The sequence below is a fragment of the Chrysoperla carnea genome, chromosome 5 (genome assembly GCF_905475395.1).
Source record: "Chrysoperla carnea chromosome 5, inChrCarn1.1, whole genome shotgun sequence".
Taxonomy (NCBI): domain Eukaryota; kingdom Metazoa; phylum Arthropoda; class Insecta; order Neuroptera; family Chrysopidae; genus Chrysoperla; species Chrysoperla carnea.
In genome coordinates this window covers 63,084,816-63,109,333 of record NC_058341.1, presented here as the reverse complement: position 1 = coordinate 63,109,333, position 24,518 = coordinate 63,084,816, and the positions used below count along the sequence as shown (strand labels likewise).

At 32.5% G+C, this 24,518-nt stretch overlaps 3 protein-coding genes across 3 annotated transcripts; all 3 read right to left on the bottom strand.

Moving 5' to 3' along the window:
• Window positions 1–3,271: 3,271 nt before the first annotated feature.
• On the bottom strand, window positions 3,272–8,602 carry LOC123300991 (serine/threonine-protein phosphatase 6 regulatory ankyrin repeat subunit C-like). The gene is made up of 2 exons (XM_044883695.1): window positions 8,595–8,602; window positions 3,272–5,349 (listed from the first exon to the last, which is right to left on the bottom strand). Exon 2 carries the CDS (start codon window positions 5,337–5,339, stop codon window positions 3,465–3,467), a length of 1,875 nt encoding a protein of 624 aa, XP_044739630.1. The 5' UTR covers window positions 5,340–5,349; window positions 8,595–8,602; the 3' UTR covers window positions 3,272–3,464.
• Window positions 8,603–15,747: 7,145 nt separating this feature from the next.
• LOC123301289 (zinc finger protein 84-like) lies at window positions 15,748–22,059 on the bottom strand (the record flags this gene model as incomplete). Its single annotated transcript, XM_044884023.1, has 3 exons — window positions 21,949–22,059; window positions 17,591–17,598; window positions 15,748–17,524 (listed from the first exon to the last, which is right to left on the bottom strand). Coding segments are annotated over exons 1-3 (1,896 nt in total), but the record flags the coding sequence as incomplete, so codon positions are not given.
• LOC123301288 (serine/threonine-protein phosphatase 6 regulatory ankyrin repeat subunit B-like) lies at window positions 22,056–23,731 on the bottom strand. Its single transcript, XM_044884022.1, has 2 exons — window positions 23,693–23,731; window positions 22,056–23,625 (listed from the first exon to the last, which is right to left on the bottom strand). The coding sequence occupies exon 2, from the start codon at window positions 23,616–23,618 to the stop codon at window positions 22,056–22,058; it is 1,563 nt and encodes a 520-aa protein (XP_044739957.1). The 5' UTR covers window positions 23,619–23,625; window positions 23,693–23,731.
• Window positions 23,732–24,518: the final 787 nt, after the last annotated feature.

Here is a 24,518-nt window from a genome sequence, read left to right as displayed (position 1 = left end):
TAATTTCACATACTTGGTTGAGTTGGTTTGAGCATTTTACAGAGTTTTTAACTTGATATATACGTAAAACTCGAAAAATAAGTTGAATCGAGGAAAATGCTTCAAACGAAAAATGATATATTCAAAGGTACACATCTTATACGGGTATTCAATTCGATCAAGTTTTCGGGTTCATTAAAAAATTCAGTCTGATCCATAACTTACAAACAATAGCCGAGCACTTATTTTTTTTTTGTAAATAACCGAATAGCTAAGACAGAGTTTTAATTTTTTTGCTTGTTTCTTCATTCTAATTTGAACAAAAAATGGTTTTTATGGAAAAATAAACCACTTTCATTGGATTTATTGGAAAATATTTTTCGAAGAGTGTCTTGATGACGTAGAAACAATTATAGGTTATAATTATTTTGGGTAAAACTTTTCAGTCCGTTTTTTCGTTAACTATACTGTATTCGGCAAATGTTTCGAACAAAAATGTTACATTTTTAACCATAAAAACTTTCTAATTTAAAGTGTTTCTCTATCTCTTACCAATTACGGAGTAGATTGAGCTTTTCATTGAACTTGAAATCTTAGGTCAAGTTTATAAATATCTGCGTAAGATGTGCGCATATTCACCCAAAATGTTTTGTTTGAAGCTCTTTTTATCGATAAAAGTTATTTATCGAGTTTCAAGTATATGCTATAAACTCTATATGAAGCAGGGATCAGGCGTACTTGGAGGTATGCATAACTTTTGAAAGCCAAATAACTACGAAATTTAAAGAAAATGTGCAGTTTTTTACAAATTACAAAAAAAAAACTATGCAACAAATAAAAAAAAAGTTCAAATAAAATTTCTAGATCATTTAATTTTACACATTTTTGTGTAAAATGTGTAAAAATTCCCCCCCCCCCCCCCCCTTCAAATTAGACCGAGATATGCCAATTTTAAAATGGTGAATTTTTTGCTCAGTCAATGAAATGATAAAGGATCCATCTAGTAAACGTAAGAGATAGAACAAAAGTTTTGATATAAAAGTTATTTTTTATAAATAAATAAGCAACTTTTGTTTGAAATATTTTTTCGTAAACATCGCGGTTTAACAATGAAAGCGATTTTTGACAACGCACTCTTTTCTTTTTGAAAATGCGCCGTCGATTAATAACAATTATGTATCGACAAGGGGTAGACACGCAATAATTTTGCAAAGAATTTTCGAATGCGTTATTTATGCGCAATAGGGAATATTCATGTATTTTTTTTAATATTTTTAATTCATTGTTAACACCGTTATAACAAAGTAAGAAATATAAATACTGCTTAAAAATACTGTATTTAAGTGTAAGCAAATATTTAAAATACATTATAATTTTGAGATATTTAAACGCAGTTTTTTTGTGCTCTCTGTTGATGACGTATAAGTACGTGATCTGTCAATTGGCGACAGTTCAATGTATAATTTTCACTTTAAAAAAATGAATTTACATCACAGAATTTACACTCGTTATCATTAAGTTTTGTAATAAAAAGCCGCAGAATAATATAATTTAATGTAATACCATATAAAATGTAAGTAATTAATATCATACAGTATATCAAGAAATTTGACATGTCAGTACTATCATGTCACGTCCGTATAAAAATTTGAATTTCCGTTTTAGAAATTTTTAAATGTCCTCACTGAATTTGTACTTTTATTAATTAATTTGAAGTAATTAAAAAGATTTTAATTACTAAAATAATGGTTTAGTTGAAATGTGTAGTCATTAAAGTTACAGAAGAAAAATATTTGAACCAAATTTAAATTTCATGAATATTCCCTATTATTTTAATTATGAAATAATAAATATTATAGTTTACGGGTGTCCGGGTCACGGAGATTATAAACTGTATGTGACTACCTCATAGAGATAATAACATGGCCGTAAACGGTTGATCGCTTTAGAGAGATCAGATTTTAGAGGGGCGTAAAGCGATCTTCGATATCCCGGCTTATGAATAAAATATGGCATAATTATTCTTTCTTAAACTTTAATTATCCTGTTTTGTGGCTGCGTAAATTTTAAATATTGTTGATACTTGGTGTTTTTCTATAAATCAAAAAATTTTAATTAAACAATTGTATTTTTTTTGTATGTTCCAGTCTTTCCATTTTAAATTTCAACTTATTCATTTGTTGGAGAAAAAATGATAAATAGGGTATTATCGTTAGTCAAAAATAAATTATGAAATTTAAAAAAAGTTAAAATTTATGTAAAAATATTTTTAAATATTCCGATTACGAGTCATAAAAGCACATTTTTATTTTATAACTTTAAAATTAAAAATCGTAATTTTCAAACTGTATATCACGTGACCTAAAATGCGGGTAAGCCCTGCTGTGATGTCATATCGGTATGAACCATAAACCATTAGTTAGTTCATTGTAGACAGCAGGGTATAATATATATCCATAGATAATAAGTATTTATATTTATTATAATCAGATGTCTATGAATATTTCTGTCAAACTTATTTGTGTTATTTCGTATAGTGATACCCATATTACGTCATCAAATTGGATGCGCGCGTTTTTGACAGGTTTAAAATTTAATTCAAGTTTTTGGCAATAAAGCGTGTGTATTTTTCTGAAATAAATTTTTGGTGGCTTTTTATTATCAAAATCAACATTTTGAAGTACTTTTTCAAAAATAGTGAAATACCTTATTGTGATAAATTTTATTTTTTGAGTTTTTGCATATCATAAAAATTATAAGTTTATCGAGCACAGGGAGTTTGCGAAATGCAGTTTAGCACAAAATTTCTGTCCTGAAGGATAGTAAAGCCTCACCCTGAACAAAAGTCAGTATTTAGGTTCGTCAATATAATAAACAGTTTTTAAAACAAGTGAAATTTACAAAATTTTTTAAAAATCCGATAAATTTTTCACTCACACATGAAACATATCTAAGAACACTTTACATTAAATTACTTTTGTCCTTAAACTGAATCGATTTTGAAGATCATTGTCAATTTTTGAGTTTTTCCTTATACGGAACCCTGAACTCGCACTTGAAACATATCTAAAAACACTCTCCATTAAATTACCTACCATACGAAACAAAACACAAATTAAAATCGGTTTATTCGTTTAGGATTTCTTAATAGGAAAGTTCTATTGCTTTAGGTCTGCTGCGAAAAATAAAAAAATAATTGTACAATAAAAAAAATTGAATATGTTGTAAATATTTATTTTAAATTAAAATAGAAATTTGGTATTCTCTAGCTTGTCTAGCATAATATTCCGGTACAAAACAAATTAGTGGATTTTACATCTGTAATTTTAAGCCATCAAGGTTTACGTTAATCGAAGTACATTGGAATGTTAATACTAAGTAGCGACTGTATGTCCCCGTAAAACTTTAATTTTCACTCCTAGCAATACTTTCGTAAAGGTTATCCCCTAGAATTTTATGAAAGAGGTTAATTAACTCGATAAATGTTAATTTACATGAAAAAAGATTATCATAAATAAAACAATTAAACATATTGCTAATGAGTCAGTGTTCTTTGTCAAGATATCATAAAATGAAATATTATAATTATTCATCTTCTCGCTCTTAATGCTTGTTATTTCATTCTCACATTTTTCCTGAAAATCAGGAAAGGAAATTTCATCAACTGAACGCAAATTTTGTTGACTAACATATAAATTGGCGGTTTTCATTTGAACTATGTGGCGTTTAAGAATTTCAATAGTTTTAGCTTTTTCAGCAGTTTTAGCATAATCAAGAGGTGTAAGATTGTTGTAAGTCATAATATTGATATCAGATCCATACTCCAAGAGAGTTGTAACAATTTCATTATGCCCTTGGTGAGAAGCGATGTGGAGTGCTATATTGCCAACCTTGTCTCTAGAATTAATATCACAGCCATACTCCAAGAGAGTTGTAACAACTTCATTATGCCCCAAGTGAGATGCAATGTGGAGTGCTGTTCTGCCATCTATATCTCTAGAATTAATATCACAGCCATACTCCAGGAGAGTTGTGACAACTTTAACATGCCCAAATTGAGATGCAATGTGGAGTGCTCTATTGCCATCCATATTTCTACAATTAATATCAGCACCAAATTTCAAGAGAGTTTCAATGATTTCCTGTTGACCTCTTTGAGCACTCAAATACAGGGGTGTAATATTATATTTAGTTTTAGAATCAACTTCGGCACCACGTTCAAGCAATAGTTTTACAATCTCGTTGGAACCTTCTAGTGTTGCAATGTGCAACGCTGTCAATCCATTCCGTTCCCCAGCATCTACGTCATCTCCTTTATTCAAAAGCATTTCACAAATTTCTACATTTTTTCTTCGTGCAGACATATGGAGTGGTGTCTCGAGATTTTTTTTTTCTCTAACATTGACATTTGCATTATATTCTAAAAGAACTTCAACAACTTGTGAATATCCATTGTAGACAGCAAAATGAAGTGCCGTCCAACCACCTCGAGTTTCAGCGTCTACATTAGCACCATGATTAAGAAGCAATTTAGTAATTTTCCTCTTTATATTATTAACATAAGAATCTCTATCAGGACGTAATTTACAAAAATCTTGATAAAAATCACTTAAAGTTGAAAGCAATGCTGTGTAACCGTTTTCATCGGTAGCGTTAACATCAGCATTATGTTGCAAAAGAAGTTCAACGATTTCCGTGCATCCCCTCTTAACAGCAATATTCAATAGCTCGGGATAATCTTTAACATTTGCTCCATTATCTAAAAGTAGCTTGGTAATTTTTAAATTTGGATTTTGAATAGCATAAAATAGTGGGGTGTTTCTGTCTTCGTCTTCAACATTAACATCAGCATTATGTTTTAAAAGTAATTCAATAATTTCTAATCGATTATTTTTAATCGAAACATAAAGTGGAGTTTGATCATTACGATCTTTAACATTAACATCAGCTTCATGTTTTAAAAGTAATTCGATAATTTCTACTCGATCATTCTTTTCAATCGCTTTATGGAGTGGAGTTTGGCCATAGATATTTTGAGCATTAATATTAGCACGTCTGACTAGAAGCATCTTCATAATTTCTATATCACCATTCATAACAGCAAAATGAAGGGGAGTCTCAGAAGTGCTTTGATAGTTGTTTTCTTTACTGTTGACTGCAGTGCCGCTTGTTAAAAGTAATTTAGCCACCTCCGAATGCTTATTATCAAGAGCATCACAAAGTAAATCATATCCTTTTGGCGATGATTCTGAACATGGCAGCTCGTAAGAATTTATTAACTCCCTTGCTGTTTCCAGTTTTCCATGACGAATCGCAGGAATTAAACGGCGCCTTCTACCCCGATTATTACGACGATCCATAATTAAAGCACTAAAAATTATAACATTATTAAATTAATAACATATCAACATATTATAATTTATATTTCCCATTTTAAGACAAGATTTTAATCAGATTTTAAACAAATAAGATGATATATTTTATCTACAATATTATTATTTAAGTCAAACTAGTTTGAGCTCTATATTTTTAATATTTTTTCAAGGTTTAAGGATGGATGCCATGTCAAATTCGGTAGTACATCTAATTAATTTTTATAGAGAATCATACATACTAATATTTTTTATACCATGCATATATGAAATATACATAGTATATTAAGTTTAGTCCCAAGTTTGTAACGCTTAAAAATAATGATGCTAGAAAAAAAATTTTGTCATAGCTGTTCATAAAATCACCTAATTAGTCCATTTCCGGTTGTCCGTCCGTCCGTCCGTCTGTGGACACGATAACTCAAAAACGAAAAAAGATATCGAGCTGAAATTTTTACAGCGTACTCAGGGCGTAAAAATTGAGGTCAAGTTCGTAAATGAGCATCATAGGTCAATTGGGTCTTGGGTCCGTAGGACCCATCTTGTAAACCGTTAGAGATAGAACAAAAGTTTAATGTAAAAAATGTTTCTTATAAAAAATTAAACAACTTTTGTTTGAAACATTTTTTCGTAAACATCACCGTTTACCCGTGAGGGCGCCAATTAGGCGGAAATTTTATAGTATGTATTAATATAGGAATATCAGTGTGTGTGTAGCTATTTAAAAGTGAATATCTTTTGTTATTTACGTGACGTCAAAAAAACAAACGATTGCGCATGAACACTGTCTATACATGGTATTTCAACAATTAACTCAGTCAATTGTTTCTTTTCACTTGTTTTAGTAATTATAAGTAATTATAAGTATGAAATAATTAATATTGTATCAATAATTAATTATTTATCATAAAACAAGTATGTAATTTAAATGACATAAAAGTATGACTTTCCTAAAATTGAACTCAAATATTTTTACAAAAACCACAGTAACGACCAATTTTTTTTGCATAAAATAATTCTAAAAAGTGCATAGTTTTCAAAAATTAGTTTTTCTTACTTGAGTTCAATTTTACGTATCATATTTTTTAATTTTGGTAAAAGTTCAGTTTTAGCACTTTTTCTTATAAAACATCCTAGGAAAAAAAACATTTTCAAGCATTTTTCATGCAGATTATGAACCTGTATGCGACGATACCGAAAAATTCTTTAATTCAGGAAAATATGCTTTTTGAAAATATGAATTTTCTTGGTTAATACAAGTTATATTTATGCCTAAAATGGAATATATGGGTTAAGTTAATTAAACATATGTTTTATTTACCTTATTTATTATTTATTATTATTTTTTGGTATTTTATTTACCTTTTTTATTATTAAATATGTTAAAATTATACAAAAATTATAAAAATATATTCAATAAAATAATATTTTTAAATATTTAAGTATTAAGTTTCAAAATAAATATGGCGTCAACATGTGACATCTATCTTGTTTGTGTAAACATGCAAAAATAGGGTTGACGACACAATTAATGGATAGTATGAAAGCCAAAAACAACTATTAATTTACGATACTCATGCTAACTCGATCCCGTTAAAAGTATGATTGACATCAAATCAAAGAGTGAACGCAAGGGCCAAAAACCCGCAGACCCGTCTTAACTCGACCCCATTAAAGGCATGGCCAACCTGTTGATCACGGGTGAATTCAATCACAGAGTGAACGCAAGGGCCAAAAACCCGCAGACCCGTCCTTACTCGACCCCATTAAAGGCATGGCCAACCTGTTGATTACAGGGTGAATTCAATCACAGAGTGAACGCAAGGGCCAAAAACCCGCAGACCCGTCCTAACTCGACCCCATTAAAGGCATGGCCAACCTGCCATGCCTAAATGTGATTCCCAAATTAATTAGATTAGTCACCATGTAAATTATTTTCAAATAACGAAGAAATGATGAAAAATTTAATTTTTTATCTTCTAAGTATACGCTTTGAAGAACTAATTAATTAAATGAAAACTAATCAGTTCTAAATAATAAAATTATATATATTCCTAAGTCTTCCCAAACGATTCCCAATTGAATAAGAAAAGTTTTAATGAAAAATTAAACTTAACATTTGCATAAATTATAAAATAAATTATTCAGTAATATTTGAATATTGGCGCCATACTGCTATATAACAATTAATGGTTCAGGTGTACGGTTAATTAACATAACCTATCAATCAACTAAAAAATAGGTGTAATTAATTAATTATACATTCCCAAACTCCGAAACCGTGTTTATCGTAATTCCCAAATGATTTCCTTTCGAATAACATAAAAATTAAGTGGATTTAATTTCCTACCTGCTAACTATACGCTGAAAAAAGAATCATTAATTACAGGAAAACTAATAATTCCCAAATTCTAAAATTATATTCCCAAATCCTCCCAAACGGTTCCCAAATGAATGGAAATAGTTTGAGTGAAAAATAACAATTTTATCTGCTAAGTATACGGAGCTATAAACCACGGTCGTATATACGACCGTGCTATAAAAACCGACTGATTGACATTTCAGTTATATGAAACGTCAATGGTAAAAACCTATAAACACGGTTGCCAACTTTCAATTCTCAAGACCACTAAACAGATGATAGAAAACCACAAAAAGCTACTAGACAGCATTATTACTAAAATACTTTTCTATTTTTACCATAAAACTTTTCTATTTTTACCATTGCCATTAAAATATTAAATTATTTGCCCTCTCAAAAATTTTGTTTGTTGGGAACATTTTTTTTGCCGATTTAAAGAAGAATAAAATTGCTGAGCTTGCAACACTGCATCTCTATGGTATAAACAAATAACCGAGAATATATCGGTATTTTCAAAAACTTTACTCTAGATATCGAAAAATTTTATTCTTACTTGTCAAAGATTATAATTTTTAATTAAAAACAGATCTGCAACTCCCTGTAAAATTTTTACTATTTTCGTTCTCTGAAGGTGCCTTTCTCCAGGTGGCTCTACACGTTATATTCGTGTAGGGCCATCTATTAGTTTTGATAATAATTTATCCATTTCAATGGTTGTTGGTTGTTCAGGTGTACGTTTAATTAACATAACCTATCAATCAACTAAAAAATAGGTGTAATTAATTAATTATACATTCCCAAACTCTGAAACCGTGTTTATTGTAATTCCCAAATGATTTCCTTTCGAATAACATAAAAATTAAGTGAATTTAATTTCCTACCTGCTAACTATACGCTGAAAAAAGAATCATTAATTACAGGAAAACTAATAATTCCCAAATTCTAAAATTATATTCTTAAATCCTCCCAAACGATTCCCAAATGAATGGAAATAGTTTGAGTGAAAAATAACAATTTTATATATATATATAAAAAATATATATATAAAATAACAAATCTATCTGTAAGGTCTGTTCGCCGTATGTGTTGATTGTTGTTCCATTTGCTGCTTATAGCTTGAATTCGGCTGGAGCATTGTAGACTTTGTTTTTGGTTGGTAGCACGCTGATGTCTGCTCCTGTGTCAATCAGGAAATTCTAAGCGGTTGATCGATCGAAAATAAATAGGCGACGCTGAGGTTTGAGGCCTGGGTCACTGGTCACCTCTAGTGACTGGCTTTCTCGTTTTCGATTGCTGTACTTGACCCGTAAAGCGACATGGCATTTTCGGGCTTTTCTTCTGAAGCGTCTGTGGTAGTAGCATATGTCGGGCGATGGTGATCGGCATCGTGACTGATAGTTATTGCGTGAACGAGATCGTGAATGACTTCGATTGAATTTTAACCGTCAAATCTCAGCTGTCAACTCGTGTATTTGCTGTCGTAAATCGCCTGTGACCTCTGAGCTGCTTGTAATTGATTGGTGCGGCGTCGAGTAGTTTGTCCGCCATTTCGGCGATCTTATTTAGGCTGTCTGAGCTGATGGATAGAATTTGTTTAGCTGAACTTGGAAGTCTGTTGAGGAACATTGGTTTGAGGAATTCGTCACTGATGTTGGCATCTGCTAGGGCACGCATTCGTCGTAGGAGTACTGTGGGTTTTTGATCACCCAGCTCTAGTTCAGTAAGAAGCGTTCTCACTCGTTTTGTTGTTTGAATCCGAAAACTCATTGATCAATCTTTGCTTGAGGGTTTCGTACTTGTTTGTCAGTGGTTCGTTGTCGAAAAAATCCTGTATGCGCTCGAAAACCGATCCGTCGATGGCGGCGACGATGTAGTTGAACTTGGTCAAGTCGGTTGTAACGCCGGCCGTGAAAAAAGTTGCCTCTAATTGCCTGAACCAGATTTTGAGGTTTTTGTCCCAAAACATTGGAATTTTGACGGAAGTTTTGGTCAGGACGTTCAGTTCTGTTTCGTTATGTTGTGGTAAATTTGCTGACGCATTATTTAACTCAGCCTGATTGTTTTCGTCGTCAGGCATTGTTGTCGTTATTCGATTCGGATTGTTGCAGCTTTAATTGTTGCGCCTGCAGTAGTCGGGGTCACCAATTTGTAGTGAACAATTTATATCACAAAAAAAAAAAACTATTGGTTTTATTGACGTTTAAAAAATTTCACTACAATAATTGATCCACAAGAGCTTGCACTATTTTTGATTGTTAACTTGATTAAAATGAACTTATTTATTGTACTGACTAAAAGCGTTGCCTGCTCTGCTTTATATAGTATGTTGTATCGAAAGAAAAGAGATGCTAGAAATATCTGGAATAAATGTAAAATCGCTGATTTGAATACAATCGAACATAAATATAAAAAGGATGAATATATGTTCTCGAATAAAGTAAAGTAGGTCGTTTATGTGTGTGACAGAAACAACCATAATATCGAGACATTCAAAGAAAGTTCTAGAGTATGGTTGACTAACCATAGCAAAAAAGTAATTAAGAAAGATATGAATACAAAGTGTATTCATAGTCAAAGGTTGTTGCTGTTACCACAGTTGTCCTACATGGACAGCCAATATAACAGCCTAACCTGACCTAAATAAAGAAAGATTAACAAAAAAACACATGCATAATATATGTAACGTAATTTAAGTATAAACAATAGTCACCTGTATATACATACTATATAATGTTTCTAACCTAATTTGCGCTCTGACGGGTAAGCAGTGTTTTTACGAAAAAATGTTTCAAACAAGAGTTATTTATTTTATGATAAGAAACATTTTTTACATTAAAACATTTTTTCTCATTTCGTTTTTGAGTTATCATGTTTACAGACAGACGGACGGACAACAGGAAATGGATTTTATGAACACGTATAGCAAAATTTTGTTTGTAGCATCAATATTTTTAAGCGTTACAAACTTGGGACTAAACTTAATATACCTTGATACATTTATATACATGGTATACAAAAAATTAACTAAACTTATTGAGTAAGATATTAACAGGAAATGATTGTCACCCTCGACTTCCCCTCGCGCGACAAGGATCATGAGATCTCAGACATTCTATACTTTTGCTCCCTAGATGTGTAATATACTATTTATTCCCTTTAATACCAATAATTAATTTATTGAAATTATTAAGAAATTTTGATTAGTGTAACTGGCACATTGATATGCTTAATTATAATACAGGTAGGCGTCTATGTTATATTTTAAATAGGTTGTCAATTGTTTTATAGCTGTTGGGTTAGATATGTTGAAAATATCTTCAACCTTAAACGGATTTTAGTTTTTTAATATTTGTGCCTCAGTTTTCTCCTTCGGTTCCATGACAATCATCTAATACAATTCCCAAAGTGGCCTAAATGGACTCCCAAAATTGTTGTGTATGTTAGGATATTCAATTGGTAGTTTCAGTAAATTTTGAACTTGAATCAAAACATGAGTATGAGTATAGAGGTTAGCGGGCCATGCTCGAGCATCGGGCCTCGAAGCAATGGTTCAGAGCACTTAGCCAAATAGACCCTTGTACTCTATCCCCGCTACGCATTTCAGTGGCTATTATAACCAACTGATGTACTGAAACCCAGAATCTGCCTAGCGCTGAGTTTCCTAATTTCTTCAGGTTCGACTATGGCCGGACCAAACCATTTCTTTCGCTGCTGTGTGAACGCCGGGCAGTAACAGAGAAAATGGATCGATGTTTCTTTTGAAATTCCGCATCTGTCACACGCAGGAGATTGTCTTTTTCCGATCTGATGTTGGAACTTGTTCAGGTTATCATGCCCTGTGAGTAATTCTACGATGATTCTGATATCAGCTCTGTTTAGTTTCAAGATCTCCTCGGCTCTGTTACCGAGCGAGTTTCCCTCACCCAACAGGCTTTTGGCGATTCACCCTCCCTCGTAGCTGGTCCATGTCTTTAATTGTTGGTTTTTCAGATTATCTTCTAATCTGTTAAGACCTTCTTGGTATGGCATCCTCGCAAGCTTTTCTTGAGTGGGAGCCATGGTGGTTCCCAGTTTGGCCAGCTTGTCTGCTCTCTCATTACCGTTCCAGCCAGAGTGTCCGGGGATCCAGGTAATATTGACTTTATTGTTCCTCGCCAGGTTGTTTAGACTGTTTCTAGTCTCCTTGACGAGTTGCGATGACACTGTACAGTTTGATAGCGCTTTGAGTGCTGCTTGACTGTCTGTGCAGATGCTAATCACATCATCCCTCAAGTTGGCCAATTGGAGGTAGTCAGCACACCTCATGATGGCTACCAGCTCCGCCTGGAATACAGTATTGTAACTGTCCAACTTGATGGATGTGTCATTAGCCCTTCTTGGGCCGCAGAACCCTGCGCCAACACCCTCTGCGGTTTTGGAGCCGCCTGTGAACCAAATTTGGCCATGTTTTGGTCCTCCGCTGACCTTCCAGTCCTCTCTCGTTGGAAGGCATATCTTGTAGAGTTGCTCCTCCATCGGTAGGATTCTGATTTTGTCCTGTGGTTCGTTTTTAAGAGCCAACAGTTTACCTTTGAAAAGTTTGGACAGGTCACTATTCCATCTTCTCAATTGTCCTATACAGTGTAGTCTGTATGCAGACCTCATTGCTGTACTTTTGATGGTCAGAGAAAGCTGTGATACATCCAACAGAGCTCTAAGGGCAGCTGTCGGAGTGCTGACTCCACAGATACTTCTCAGAAAGAGAGCCTGGATTCTCTCCAGCTGTCTTTCGGCAGTTGTCTGTTCTATTTTACTCCACCAGACCAAGGCAGAATAACCGAGCCTGGAAACTATGATAGCCGTGTAAAACCACATTAGCTGCTCTGGTCTCAGTCCCCATCTTAGGCCGAAGGCTCTCTTGTATTGCCAGAAGGTAACTATGGCCTTCCGACAAGTGGCTTCCAGGTGTTTGTTCCATCGGAGTCTGTTGTCCAGGATAATGCCCAGATATTTCATCTCCGTCGAATAGTCGATCTGTCTATTTCCGATCCTCATCTTTTTCAGAGGTTTCAGCTTGTATTTCCTAGTGAAGACTAGGATGCCAACTTTCTCTGGTTGGATGCTGAGACCATTCTCATTGCACCAATCCATCGTCTGGTCGAGCGCCTGTTGAAGGATATCTTGCAGTGTCTCTTCAAAGGATCCTCTTACCAGGATGACAATGTCATCTGCATAACCGATAGCTTTGACTCCAAAACGGTTCAATTTTTCTATCAGTTCGTCCGCAACTAAACTCCATAGGAGAGGCGACAACACCCCTCCTTACGGGCAACCTTCAGACACAGTTCCTCTCACTGTACTGTCTTGCCATTCCGCAGTCAGCTGTCTGTTGTCTAGCGTACTCATGATCCATCGGATTATTTCTTCAGATATATCATGTCTTCTAGCTCCGGCTTCAATGGATCTCCTCGAGGTCTTGTTGAAAGCTCCTTCGATGTCCAGAAAACCTCCTAGGCAAACTCCCTTGTTTTGTATCTGTTGTTCTATGAAGCTAACAGCTGAATACAAGGCCGTTTCCGTGTTTTCGTTACAAGGCGATTTGCCTGTTTGATAGGCATGTTGCTCCTCATGTAGGGGACTGGCCCGCAGGGTCTCTCTCTTCAGATACCAGTCCACCAATCTTTCCAGGGTCTTTAGTAAGAACGAAGTCAGACTGATAGGACGATAATCTTTTGCTTGAGTGTAATCCTTCTTTCCAACCTTTGGTATGAAGGCAACCTTAGTCCTCTTCCACTCTCTTGGTGTGAAGCCTAGCACGATGCAGCCTCTAAGCAGGCCCCTCAATTTCCCGAGGAAGACTTCCAGGCCTTTCTGCAGAAGCACCGGATATATTCCATCAGGTCCTGGTGCTTTAAAGGCTTCGAAAGAATTCACCGCTCTTTTAACCAGTTCTGGTTTTACAATTTTCGCTGCCAGCGACCAATTTTTCCTTCTACTCCGATTCGGTAAGTCAGCTTCAGCTGGGATCCCAAATTCGATGTCCGGAAAGTTTCTCTCCATTAGGAGTTGTAAGGTTTCCTGTGCTGAGGAGGTGTATGTACCATCACTTTTTTTCAGAAACCTTAACCCCTTGGTTTTATTCCCGGCGAGAACTTTTGACAGCTTCGCTACGTCCGACATAGATTTCGTGTTGGTACAGAAATCTCTCCAAGAGTCCCTCTGGTTTTTCCTCAAAAGGTCTCTGTAGACTTTTTGACTAGCTTTATAGTTAAAAAGCTTTCTCACCCCTCTCTTCAGGTGTTCTAACTCCTTGCTCCATTTCAGATGGTGACCTTGCAGTCCCACCTTTTTCAAAGGACAGTTTTCTTCATATGAAGCCTGAATTGCATCTCTGAGCACACGGTCCGTGTTTTCAAGATCCTCCGGTGTTCCATACCTACCCTGAAAGTCCGTTAGCAGGGATTTAAGATCCTCTACGTAGCCTATCCAGTTAGTCTGTCTGGGATTTTTTCTCCATTCAGTTTCTTTCAAGATCTCCGTTAATTGGGCCCTAATGAGTCGGTGATCTGATAGCGATGGTTCCTCAGAAACTCTCCAATTTCTGATTCTGCTCCTCACATTCCTGTTGCAAAGTGTGAGGTCTAAAACTTCTTGTCTTACCGCTGTGACGAAGGTCGGTTCCGACCCTCTGTTCAGGAAATCCAAGTTTTCTTCTGTAAGGTATTCCAGAAGATCGAGCCCTCTCCCATTATTGTCTGTGCTGCCCCACGCCTCGCAGTGCGCGTTGGTGTCACATCCAATAATGAGGTCAATGTTGCTCTCTCTGCAATGCCTGAATCAAAACATATTTGAAGTTAATAATTTTTCAAAAATGCAATATTAACTAACCAGTGTAACGCATCTTATATGAACATGCCTCGTTTTAGGGTGACAGATCGTTCTCAACGAGGGCACATAGGACTCTTGGCCTAGGTGCTAGGGACCCACTTGCGTGTCCCTCTCTTTTGTTTTATTAAGCTCTGCTCTAATAGATGTTATACGCTATCTGCTGCATCGCACAATTGACGCACACTCTTGCACCACCGACTTTCTAGAGTTCCATTTGAAGCCATACAGCCTGAACTTGGCAGTAACGTGCCTTTCGTTTCTATTCGTGATGTGTAAATACTTAGATCTTTGTTGATAGTGGTTGAGCCTGCTAAATAGGCTTAAACTGTCTTTGGATTTGACGTCATTGATTAACTCGGTCAAAGAAACTAATCTAATCGATTTTTTAGCTTGAAGATTTCCGGTCTCACTGCTCAAGTTAGATAATCGTAACTCATGTAGTTTCCTAGAAAAGTAATCGTTCCAGTTTTCACCCTTACACAGCCTTTTACAATATTTTTTACCTTGTTTGACCCTAATGTTAATTTAGAGCTCTCCGCACACACAAATATTCAACTGGTTTAACTCCCATTTCTAGATCTACCGCTGAATTGGAGATAGATTTAGCGACCAACAGTATTTCTTTATAAAAAAAATATACCCAATAATATTGACAGTATGAAAATTATGTTCTGAATTGAAAAAATTTTTATTTATTATAATTTGAAGATATTTTCAACACGATTAAACTTATCAAAGCATTTTCGATAACGTGAAGATTTTTTCTCATCTTCTTGAAGAAAGTGTCAACTTTCTGCCCACAGTGCAAAATAAAGTTTTCGCTTTCCGCCAACATTTTTTTCACCCTAGGCTTCACCTCATGCGACAATGAACATGAGATCTGAGACATTCCTTACTTTTGCTCCCTAGGTGTGTAATGTACTATTTTTCACACTCTGAACTTTGTCGCCCCTGTAAAATTTGCCACCCTGGCACTAGCCCCCATTGTCCCTAGTATAAATACAGAGCGACCTCTACCAACAACGATATCAACCGCCATCGTCAAAAAGTTATAGAATACGGGTACGCTGGGGGTAAGTAAACGATATTCTTAAAGAAAGACTTTTTTTAATTTCAATAAATAAATATTTATTTGTTTATTAAAATAACAATATTTTTATGTTTATGATCTTTTAATTCATTTTGATTGGTAATAATTAGATCACAATCTTCACATACGTATGGAGGTGTTGGTGGTCTTAAATGTACAAGTCTTTGTTTTACTAAACTCTTCTTAAACTTAAATGTTTTATTATGACCATCACACGGGGCTGGTTTTTCTGTATTATGTATTTTTAGTTTATGTTTAATTAAATGGTGTTCTGAGTTAAATTTTCTTTCACATTCGTCACATGAGAATGATTCTTTCCCAGTATGTAATCGTTTATGTCGAACTAAATTCTGTTTTATGTTAAATTTTTTCTCACAAACATCACAAGAGAATGGTTTTTCTCCAGTATGAATTCGTTCATGTGCAACTAAAACGCATTGGTGTTTAAATTTTTTTTCACAAATATAACATGAAAATGGTTTTGCCCCAGTATGTGTTCGTTTATGTCGAATTAAAAGTTGTGAGTGAACAAATTTTTTATCACAAACATCACACGAGAATATCTCTTCTCCAGTATGTGATCGTTTATGTAGAACTAACTGGTGTTTTTGGATAAATTTTTTATTACAAATATCACAACCAAATGGTTTTTCTCCAGTATGTGTTCGTTTATGTCCAACTAAATGGTGTTTTTGGATAAATTTTTTATTACAAATATCACAACCAAATGGTTTTTCTCCAGTATGTGTTCGTTTATGTCCAACTAAATGGTGTTTTTGGATAAATTTTTTATTACAAATATCACAACTAAATGGTTTTTCTCCAGTATGTGATCGTTTATGTAGAACTAACTTGTCTTTTCTATTAAATTTTTTTTCACAAACATCACAAGAAAATGGGTTTTCTCCAGTATGTCTTCGTTTATGTAGAACTAAATTGTGTTTTATGTTAAATTTTTTATCACAAACATCACACGAGAATGTCTCTTCTCCAGTATGTCTTCGTTTATGTAGAACTAAATTGTGTTTTATGTTAAATTTTTTATCACAAACATCACACGAGAATGTCTCTTCTCCAGTATGTAATCGTTTATGTCGAACTAAATTCTGTTTTATGTTAAATTTTTTATCACATTCGTCACATGAGAATGATTCTTTCCCAGTATGTAATCGTTTATGTCGAACTAAATTCTGTTTTAAGTTAAATTTTTTATCACAAACATCACACGAGAATATCTCTTCTCCAGTATGTGATCGTTTATGTAGAACTAAATGGTGTTTTTGGATAAATTTTTTATTACAAATATCACAACCAAATGGTTTTTCTCCAGTATGTGTTCGTTTATGTCCAACTAAATGGTGTTTTTGGCTAAATTTTTTATTACAAATATCACAACCAAATGGTTTTTCTCCAGTATGTGATCGTTTATGTAGAACTAAATGGTGTTTTTGGATAAATTTTTTATTACAAATATCACAACCAAATGGTTTTTCTCCAGTATGTGTTCGTTTATGAACAGTTAAATAATGTTGTTGCTTAAACTTTTTATCACACACATCACATGAATACAATTTATGCTTGAGTAATTTTTCATGGTTACGTAATTCAATTTCAGTTGTAAAAATTTTATCACAAAAATAATTTTCCTTTAACAATTCATGATAATTTAAATCAGTTTCAGCTTCTTCAAATATTGCATCATAGCTTTCATCTTTTAAAATTAATTCTGAATGTAACTTATTATCACTAATATTGTCACATATTTCATTATTTTTCGAATCCACTTCATATAATAATTCGTCATTAACCTCTTCTTTGATTTCTAATTTTAAACAGAATTCTTCATTTTTCACATTTTCACCTATATTTTGTTTATATTATCATTTAAATAAATATTGTAAATAAATAAAAAGCACTTACCGTCCATTCTATTAATTGTGTTCGTAATGTTTGAACATAGAATATAAAACCTAACGGATGTTTGAACAAAAAGGGCCGAATAGATAAAATTTTGAGCTCCGTATAGTTAGCAGATAAAATTGTTATTTTTCACTCAAACTATTTCCATTCATTTGGGAATCGTTTGGGAGGATTTGGGAATATAATTTTAGAATTTGGGAATTATTAGTTTTCCTGTAATTAATGATTCTTTTTTCAGCGTATAGTTAGCAGGTAGGAAATTAAATCCACTTAATTTTTATGTTATTCGAAAGGAAATCATTTGGGAATTACGATAAACACGGTTTCAGAGTTTGGGAATGTATAATTAATTAATTACACCTATTTTTTAGTTGATTGATAGGTTATGTTAATTAACCGTACACCTGAACCATTAATTGTTATATAGCAGTTTGGCGCCAATATTCAAATATTACTGAATAATTTATTTTATAATTTATGTAAATGTTAAGTTTTATTTTTCATTAAAACTATTCTTATTCAATTGGGAATCGTTTGGGAAGATTTAGGAACATAATTTTATTATTTAGGACTGATTAGTTTTCATGTAATTAATTAGTTTTTCAAAGCGTATACTTAGAAGGTAAAAAATTAAATTATCGCCATTTTTACGTTATTTGATAATAATTTACATGGGGACTAATCTAATTAATTTGGGAATCACATTAAACACGGTTTCATCATTTGGGACACTAAAATTATTTAATTAATTACATTTATTTTTTAGTTGATTTTTTGTGGTTATATTAATGGCGGCAATATTCAAATGTTACTTCATTTACAATAATTTTGTTTTTTTAATTTATGTAAATTTTAAGTTTTATTTTTCATTAAAACTATTCTTATTCAATTGGGAATCATTTGGGAAGATTTAGGAACATAATTTTATTATTTAGGACTGATTAGTTTTCATGTAATTAATTAGTTTTTTAAAGCGTATACTTAGAAGGTAAAAAATTAAATTTTCGCCATTTTTACGTTATTTGATAATAATTTACATGGAGACTAATCTAATTAATTTGGGAATCACATTAAAGACGGTTTCATCATTTGGGACACTAAAATTATTTAATTCATTACATTTATTTTTTAGTTGATTTTTTGTGGTTATATTAATGGCGGCAATATTCAAATGTTACTTCATTTACAATAATTTTGTTTTTTAATTTATGTAAGTAAATGTTTATTTGACATTAAAACTAATTTTATTTAATCGGGAAATTTTCAAAGATCAGGAATCGTTTGTGAAGGTTTGTTAGAAGTGTTTTGGGAGTGATTAATGTCAAAATATTCAGATTTTGGAATTTTATTATTTGGGACTGATTAATGTCAAAATATTCAATGGATATTTTCTATATGATCATTTGTATCATTTTTTATGTAGGTGCAGATTAATGCTTTATGCGAAACTACTTTCAAATTTTTATTAAAGATTAATAATTCGTCCAATAAAAGAAGTGTTAATTAGGAAGTGTGAAGTGTGGATAGGAAGGAAAATTATTGATAGTCTAACTGTTTATTCTAATAAAGATAAATAAATTGATCATGAAATAAAAACTGCATTTGTATTGATAAAATTGTAAATAAAATATTTATTATCTTATAGTAAGTACAGGTAGGTACAAGCTAGCGTAGGAGGTATTTGAAATGTATTTAATTTGGTTTTCTTTTTGTACTATATAATTTCACATATTTGGTTGAGTTGGTTTGAGCATTTTACAGAGTTTTTAACTTGATATATACGTAAAACTCGAAAAATAAGTTGAATCGAGGAAAATGCTTCAAACGAAAAATGATATATTCAAAGGTACACATCTTATACGGGTATTCAATTCGATCAAGTTTTCGGGTTCATTAAAAAATTCAGTCTGATCCATAACTTACAAACAATAGCCGAGCACTTATTTTTTTTTTTGTAAATAACAGAATAGTTAAGACAGAGTTTTAATTTTTTTGCGTGTTTCTTCATTCCAATTTGAACAAAAAATGGTTTTTATGGAAAAATAAACCACTTTCATTGGATTTATTGGAAAATATTTTTCGAAGAGTGTCTTGATGACGTAGAAACAATTATAAGTTATAATTATTTTGGGTAAAACTTTTCAGTCCGTATATATACTATACTGTATTCGGCAAATGTTTCGAACAAAAATGTTACATTTTTAACCATAAAAACTTTCTAATTTAAAGTGTTTCTCTATCTCTTACCAATTACGGAGTAGATTGAGCTTTTCATTGAACTTGAAATCTTAGGTCAAGTTTATAAATATCTGCGTAAGATGTGCGCATATTCACCCAAAATGTTTTGTTTGAAGCTTTTTTTATCGATAAAAGTTATTTATCGAGTTTCAAGTATATGCTATAAACTCTTTATATGAAGCAGGGATCAGGCGTACTTGGAGGTATGCATAACTTTTGAAAGCCAAATAACTACGAAATTTAAAGAAAATGTGCAGTTTTTTACAAATTACAAAAAAAAAACTATGCAACAAATAAAAAAAAAGTTCAAATAAAATTTCTAGATGATTTAATTTTACACATTTTTGTGTAAAATGTGTAAAAATGACCCCCCCCCCCCCCTTCAAATTAGACCGAGATATGCCAATTTTAAAATGGTGAATATTTTGCTCAGTCAATGAAATGAAAAAGGATCCATCTAGTAAACGTAAGAGATAGAACAAAAGTTTTGATATAAAAGTTATTTTTTATAAATAAATAAGCAACTTTTGTTTGAAATATTTTTTCGTAAACATCGCGGTTTAACAATGAAAGCGATTTTTGACAACGCACTCTTTTCTTTTTGAAAATGCGCCGTCGATTAATAACAATTATGTATCGACAAGGGGTAGACACGCAATAATTTTGCAAAGAATTTTCGAATGCGTTATTTATGCGCAATAGGGAATATTCATGTATTTTTTTAATATTTTTAATTCATTGTTAACACCGTTATAACAAAGTAAGAAATATAAATACTGCTTAAAAATACTGTATTTAAGTGTAAGCAAATATTTAAAATACATTATAATTTTGAGATATTTAAACGCAGTTTTTTTGTGCTCTCTGTTGATGACGTGTAAGTACGTGATCTGTCAATTGGCGACAGTTCAATGTATAATTTTCACTTTAAAAAAATGAATTTACATCACAGAATTTACACTCGTTATCATTAAGTTTTGTAATAAAAAGCCGCAGAATAATATAATTTAATGTAATACCATATAAAATGTAAGTAATTAATATCATACAGTATATCAAGAAATTTGACAAGTCAGTACTATCATGTCACGTCCGTATAAAAATTTGAATTTCCGTTTTAGAAATTTTTAAATGTCCTCACTGAATTGGTACTTTTATTAATTAATTTGAAGTAATTAAAGTAATTAAATTTATCGAGCACAGGGAGTTTGCGAAATGCAGTTTAGCACAAAATTTTTATTCTGAAGGATAGTAAAGCCTCACCCTGAACAAAAGTCAGTATTTAGGTTCGTCAATATAATAAACAGTTTTTATAACAAGTGAAATTAACAAAATTTTTAAAAAATCCCATAAATTTTTCACTTACACTTGAAACATATCTAAGAACACTTTACAATAAATTACTTTCGTCCTTAATGCTTTTTCCAAACTGAATCGATTTTGAAGATCATTGTCAATTTTTTAGTTTTTCCTTGTACGGAACCCTGAACTCGCACTTGAAACATAGCTAAAAACACTCTCCATTAAATTACCTACCATACGAAACAAAACACAAATTAAAATCGGTTTATCCGTTTAGGATTTCTAATAGGAAAGTTCTATTGCTTTAGGTCTGCTGCGAAAAATAAAAAAATAATTGTACAATTAAAAAAATTGAATATGTTGTAAAAATTTATTTTAAATTAAAATACAAATTTGGTATTCTCTAGCAAAATATTCCGGTACAAAACAAATTAGTGGATTTTACATCTGTAATTTTAAGCCATCAAGGTTTACGTTAATCGAAGTACATTGGAATGTTAATACTAAGTAGCGACTGTATGTCCCCGTAAAACTTTAATTTTCACTCCTAGCAATACTTTCGTAAAGGTTATCCCCTAGAATTTTATGAAAGAGGTTAATTAACTCGATAAATGTTAATTTACATGAAAAAAGATTATCATAAATAAAACAATTAAACATATTGCTAATGAGTCAGTGTTCTTTGTCAAGATATCATAAAATGAAATATTATAATTATTCATCTTCTCGCTCTTAATGCTTGTTATTTCATTCTCACATTTTTCCTGAAAATCAGGAAAGGAAATTTCATCAACTGAACGCAATTTTTGTTGACTAACATATAAATTTGCGGTTTTCATTTGAACTATGTGGCGTTTAAGAATTTCAATAGTTTTAGCTTTTTCAGCAGTTTTAGCATAATCAAGAGGTGTAAGATTGTTGTAAGTCATAATATTGATATCATGTACTCCAAGAGAGTTGTAACAATTTCATTATGCCCTTGGTGAGAAGCGATGTGGAGTGCTATATTGCCAACCTTGTCTCTAGAATTAATATCACAGCCATACTCCAAGAGAGTTGTAACAACTTCATTATGCCCCAAGTGAGATGCAATGTGGAGTGCTGTTCTGCCATCTATATCTCTAGAATTAATATCACAGCCATACTCCAGGAGAGTTGTGACAACTTTAACATGCCCAAATTGAGATGCAATGTGGAGTGCTCTATTGCCATCCATATTTCTACAATTAATATCAGCACCAAATTTCAAGAGAGTTTCAATGATTTCCTGTTGACCTCTTTGAGCACTCAAATACAGGGGTGTAATATTATATTTAGTTTTAGAATCAACTTCGGCACCACTTTCAAGCAATAGTTTTACAATCTCGTTGGAATCTTCTAGTGTTGCAATGTGCAACGCTGTCAATCCATTCCGTTCCCCAGCATCTACGTCATCTCCTTTATTCAAAAGCATTTCACAAATTTCTACATTTTTTCTTCGTGCAGACATATGGAGTGGTGTCTCGAGATTTTTTTTTTCTCTAACATTGACATTTGCATTATATTCTAAAAGAACTTCAACAACTTGTGAATATCCATTGTAGACAGCAAAATGAAGTGCCGTCCAACCACCTCGAGTTTCAGCGTCTACATTAGCACCATGATTAAGAAGCAATTTAGTAATTTTCCTCTTTATATTATTAACATAAGAATCTCTATCAGGACGTAATTTACAAAAATCTTGATAAAAATCACTTAAAGTTGAAAGCAATGCTGTGTAACCGTTTTCATCGGTAGCGTTAACATCAGCATTATGTTGCAAAAGAAGTTCAACGATTTCCGTGCATCCCCTCTTAACAGCAATATTCAATAGCTCGGGATAATCTTTAACATTTGCTCCATTATCTAAAAGTAGCTTGGTAATTTTTAAATTTGGATTTTGAATAGCATAAAATAGTGGGGTGTTTCTGTCTTCGTCTTCAACATTAACATCAGCATTATGTTTTAAAAGTAATTCAATAATTTCTAATCGATTATTTTTAATTGCAACATAAAGTGGAGTTTGATCATTACGATCTTTAACATTAACATCAGCTTCATGTTTTAAAAGTAATTCGATAATTTCTACTCGATCATTCTTTTCAATCGCTTTATGGAGTGGAGTTTGGCCATAGATATTTTGAGCATTAATATTAGCACGTCTGACTAGAAGCATCTTCATAATTTCTATGTCACCATTCATAACAGCAAAATGAAGGGGAGTCTCAGAAGTGCTTTGATAGTTGTTTTCTTTACTGTTGACTGCAGTGCCGCTTGTTAAAAGTAATTTAGCCACCTCCGAATGCTTATTATCAAGAGCATCACAAAGTAAATCATATCCTTTTGGCGATGATTCTGAACATGGCAGCTCGTAAGAATTTATTATCTCCCTTGCTGTTTCCAGTTTTCCATGACGAATCGCAGGAATTAAACGGCGCCTTCTACCCCGATTATTACGACGATCCATCATTAAAGCACTAAAAATTATAACATTATTAAATTAATAACATGTCAACATATTATAATTTATATTTCCCATTTTACCACAAGATTTTAATCAGATTTTAAACAAATAAGATGATATATTTTATCTACAATATTATTATTTAAGTCAAACTAGTTTGAGCTCTATATTTTTAATATTTTTTCAAGGTTTAAGGATGGATGCTATGTCAAATTCGGCAGTACATCTAATTAATTTTTATAGAGAATCATACATACTAATATTTTTTATACCATGCATATATGAAATATACATAGTATATTAAGTTTAGTCCCAAGTTTGTAACGCTTAAAAATAATGATGCTAGAAAAAAAATTTTGTCATAGCTGTTCATAAAATCATCTAATTAGTCCATTTCCGGTTGTCCGTCCGTCCGTCCGCCCGTCTGTGGACACGATAACTCAAAAACGAAAAAAGATATCGAGCTGAAATTTTTACAGCGTACTCAGGGCGTAAAAAGTGGGGTCAAGTTCGTAAATGAGCATCATTGGGTCTTGGGTCCGTAGGACTCATCTTGTAAACCGTTAGAGATAGAACAAAAGTTTAAATGTAAAAAATGTTTCTTATCAAAAATTAAACAATCTTTTGTTTGAAACATTTTTTCGTAAACATCACCGTTTACCCGTGAGGGCGCCAATTAGGCGGAAATTTTATAGTATGTATTAATATAGGAATATCAGTGTGTGTGTAGCTATTTAAAAGTGAATATCTTTTGTTATTTACGTGACGTCAAAAAAAACAAACGATTGCGCATGAACACTGTCTATACATGGTATTTCAACAATTAACTCAGTCAATTGTTTCTTTTCACTTGTTTTAGTAATTATAAGTATGAAATAATTAATATTGTATCTTTAATTAATTATT

What these genes read in the sequence shown, in the direction of transcription:
- LOC123301288 (XM_044884022.1), bottom strand. Translation starts at nt 23,618, where the DNA reads ATGATGGATCGTCGTAATAATCGGGGTAGAAGGCGCCGTTTAATTCCT.
- LOC123300991 (XM_044883695.1), bottom strand. Translation starts at nt 5,339, where the DNA reads ATGGATCGTCGTAATAATCGGGGTAGAAGGCGCCGTTTAATTCCTGCG.